A 3,534-nucleotide genomic window follows, 5' to 3' on the forward strand; every position below is an offset into this window, starting at 1 on the left:
CATGAAGTTCAAATAACTGTTATCCACCTGTGATAAGTCTTGTAATAGTAACATGTTGTAGAAGTTCGTAAGATCTGTTTAGTATACAAATGAATAAGGCTGGTTAACCTCAGAATGCTTGTGTTAATGCATATTGTTGTTCTACTATAGTATATTCATAGATCTTTATCTGTACTTTCTTCCAGAAGGATTGATGTCCTGACAATGACACCCTGGTTTGCACCAATTGTCTGGAATGGTACCTATAACTCTGACATATTAAATGCGCAGTTCCATCAGAACGATGTCCACGTTGGCCTTACTGTGTTTGCTATTAAGAAGTAAGTAGTCCATTAAGAAGTCAGTCCTGTGTCACCAGTAAACTAAAAAAAATATGTATTTGGGATTTTAGCAGAAATTGTTTCGAAAATTCCTGTTCAACACATGTTGATGCTTGCAATGTTTGCTATTTACTCTTTGTCAGTAAATAGACACAAGCACAAATAACCATGCAGGAGACAATGAACAGGGCAAAAGCCTTCATATGTTAAGTATAACATGTGGATTAAAGATAAGGTAAAACGAGATCTATGTTTAGGACTGATATTCACCTGTCATATACTGATATTTCCCTAAAACATGTGTGCTTCTGCTTATCCTAATGCCTACTGTACATGTTCAAGAACCCCATGCCTGTGCAGTACAGCATTCAAAGAACTGGCCTAATCCATCTGGAACACATGCGTACGATTCCGGATCGCTAATACGAATGCGCGAGCGATAATCCGATTTTGCTTGATGAATCAGGGGCATGGTGTGTGTTTCAGTGCCTAGGCAGTCAAAAACAAAGTAACTGGCAGCTAAAAAGACCATACTGACCAGGGCCAAGCACAGTACCAAGCCCTTGAAATGCCCATTGGTGACAGGGTTAGGGAAACTATACAAAGCATAAATCACCTGAGATGGGTATTTATGCTTTGCAGTGTTAGCAGAAAAAAATCTTTTACGTAATACACAGGTATTATAATAGAAGGGCACAAAATGGTCAAATGTTACAACACCATATAAAAAACAAAGTGGAAAATCCTAAAAGTAATAAATGAAGAAAACGAATATTATAGCAATTTTTATCAGTAGCCTCCATGCAAGCCCTAAATGTATCCATGAGAACACATGTGACCCTTAACAAAGGTGCTGCTAAAAATGAAGAACATTCATTTTTGTGACATTTGAAAACTGAAATATACATAAAGTATACCATTTTAGGGTTGCCAGCGGAGGTACAGTAGAAGAAGTTTACAGGCTAACCAACTTTTGTCATAATGCTATGATGGTAGATAAAGAAAAGCAAATTGAAGCCATTTGGCATGATGAAAGCTACTTGAACAAGTATTTTCTGTATGAAAAACCAACTAAAATTCTCTCGCCAGAATATCTATGGGACAATAATTTTCAGACTCCTAGTTTTCTCAAAAGAAGAAGGTTTGTAGCTGTTCCAAAAAACCATAATGCAATCCGCAATAGAAGAGAACTGATGGGTGTTTCAGTAGCCTCAGGGAAGTTTCATAGGTAAGGGGATTTCACTGTCTGTAAGGCAAAGAACTGTGAATTCAGATTATTATAGAACTAGACTCCTCCTTTAGTAGTTTAATGTAATTGGTATTCTGCCAAACTAAGAACACAGAGCTCTTGGCCATTTTCAGGCTTGGTCATTTAGTCCTCACCAGTACTGCATTGGGAAGTTACCCAGTTTTATTTACAGCACCTCTTTCAGACTGTTTTTGTCTGTGGGAATGAGGGCCATTATGGGGGTCTTTGCAGGGGCAGACGCTTGTTTGGGGGCAATATTGTGGCAGTTGAGTGTTCTTTAGAAGTCCAGGGAGTCACTGTGGCCAGTAGGGGGCCTAGTAAAAATTGGCACGGCAAAGAAACATTAGGGTTAATATATATATATATAGGGTTAAAAGGGCACTATACTGTAGGGGGTTACAATATTTGTTCTGCTCTCTCAATATTTGTGCTGTTTTTTAAGTATGGTTTTTTCAAAAATAAAGATATTGAGAACATTTGTTATAGCAGGATTATATATAGTGTGTGTGTATATGTGTGTGTGTGTGTGTGTGTGTGTGTGTGTGTATATATATGTATATATATATATATATATATATATATAACACATACACACAAAAATATAAATTTTATTTATATAAAAAATCCCGCTATAACGAATGTGTGTGTGTGTGTATAGTGTAGTATGACTGAGCAAAATTAAATAATAGAACCTGCAGGCAGACTTCCCAGGAATATTAGTACAGGTACAAAGGTCAAATGGTAAGCCAGAAACCACTTTTAAAAGGCAATTATTGTGTTTGTGATTTACAATGCTAGATGACACTCTATGCCAGGGATACAATTTGATGGCCCTGCCTTATCATCGGGGAAACACGGTATATACTGCTCCTATGTTGAGTACAATTTTATTTGATATCAAGAATGTCTCGCTAACATAATATAGTTTTAGCGACATATATTAATATACTTTCTCGTGAGGTCATCATAGTGGAATGCATTGCATCCTTTAGCTGGCAGACATACAGTGAAATAGTGATTGTTGGTTAACATCAGTAAAGCTCTGACCACTGACTTAATTCCTGTGAATTTACAAGACGGCTCCATGCCAAATTTACAGTTTCTACCAGATATCATTATAGGCAATGTGTCTGTGGGTATTCTGCCAAACTGTTGAATCAGAACAAGAGATTCTTTTAACTGTAGCAGTTTTTTTTTTTTTATTGTGTCTAATTATTTTGTTTTTGCATTGGTACATCTATTTGTCCTTAATAAATATTATACTGTTGAATTTTACCTGCAAATCTGTGTTATCTCTTTTTGCATCTTTTAAATTAAACCCATGAATTTCTTTAAACTGTCACAAATCATATCTGTTAAATAACGCCTCCCGCTCATTTCTGGAGGCCTGTACAATACAGAAACAAGTTTATAACACCTCAGGGGCTACAAATAGAAAATAAATCGAAAACAAGTGCTGCTATCCCTTTTGCCCTCATATCCATTTAATAAAACACTAGGAAGGGAACACTATATAGAGGATTTTTTTTTTAGTTTTAACGTGGGGAACAGTAAGGCCCTCTGTCAAGTTTTCTATGCTGGGGGCATTCATCGTTCCCTTTATGAATATTGTCACCAAGAGTGAAAGTAGGCAAAATCTAAAATTTTGTTGTCACCAAAGTAGGAGGGGAAATCATCAAATAAGACAGTTCCTGTGACAACTGTGAGGGGAAGTCCCCTCATTCTCGCAGGGTGTAGACATTGGGCTGGTTCAGCATCAGAAATAACATGTTAAAAATAGTCAAATACTACTGTATATTGTAAATTATCAAAAGAAAAAACTTTTTATATAAAGTGAAGTATATGATTTAGTGGATGTTGAATTTTCATCTGATTGACCTTTATTTTATGGTCTTTTCCTCCATTAATCTTGGGGAAATGTGATCGCCTAGCTATGCCATGCAGCATATGGCTACTTTGTTTATC

General features: G+C 36.3%; 1 protein-coding gene across 1 annotated transcript; it reads left to right on the top strand.

Annotated features, from left to right (window-relative positions):
• Positions 1–185: 185 nt before the first annotated feature.
• Positions 186–2,038, top strand: LOC140321274 (histo-blood group ABO system transferase-like; the record flags this gene model as incomplete). Its single annotated transcript, XM_072398091.1, has 2 exons — positions 186–322; positions 1,233–2,038. Coding segments are annotated over 2 exons (457 nt in total), but the record flags the coding sequence as incomplete, so codon positions are not given.
• Positions 2,039–3,534: the final 1,496 nt, after the last annotated feature.

Source organism: Pyxicephalus adspersus, unplaced genomic scaffold (genome assembly GCF_032062135.1).
Source record: "Pyxicephalus adspersus unplaced genomic scaffold, UCB_Pads_2.0 Sca1793, whole genome shotgun sequence".
NCBI lineage: Eukaryota > Metazoa > Chordata > Amphibia > Anura > Pyxicephalidae > Pyxicephalus > Pyxicephalus adspersus.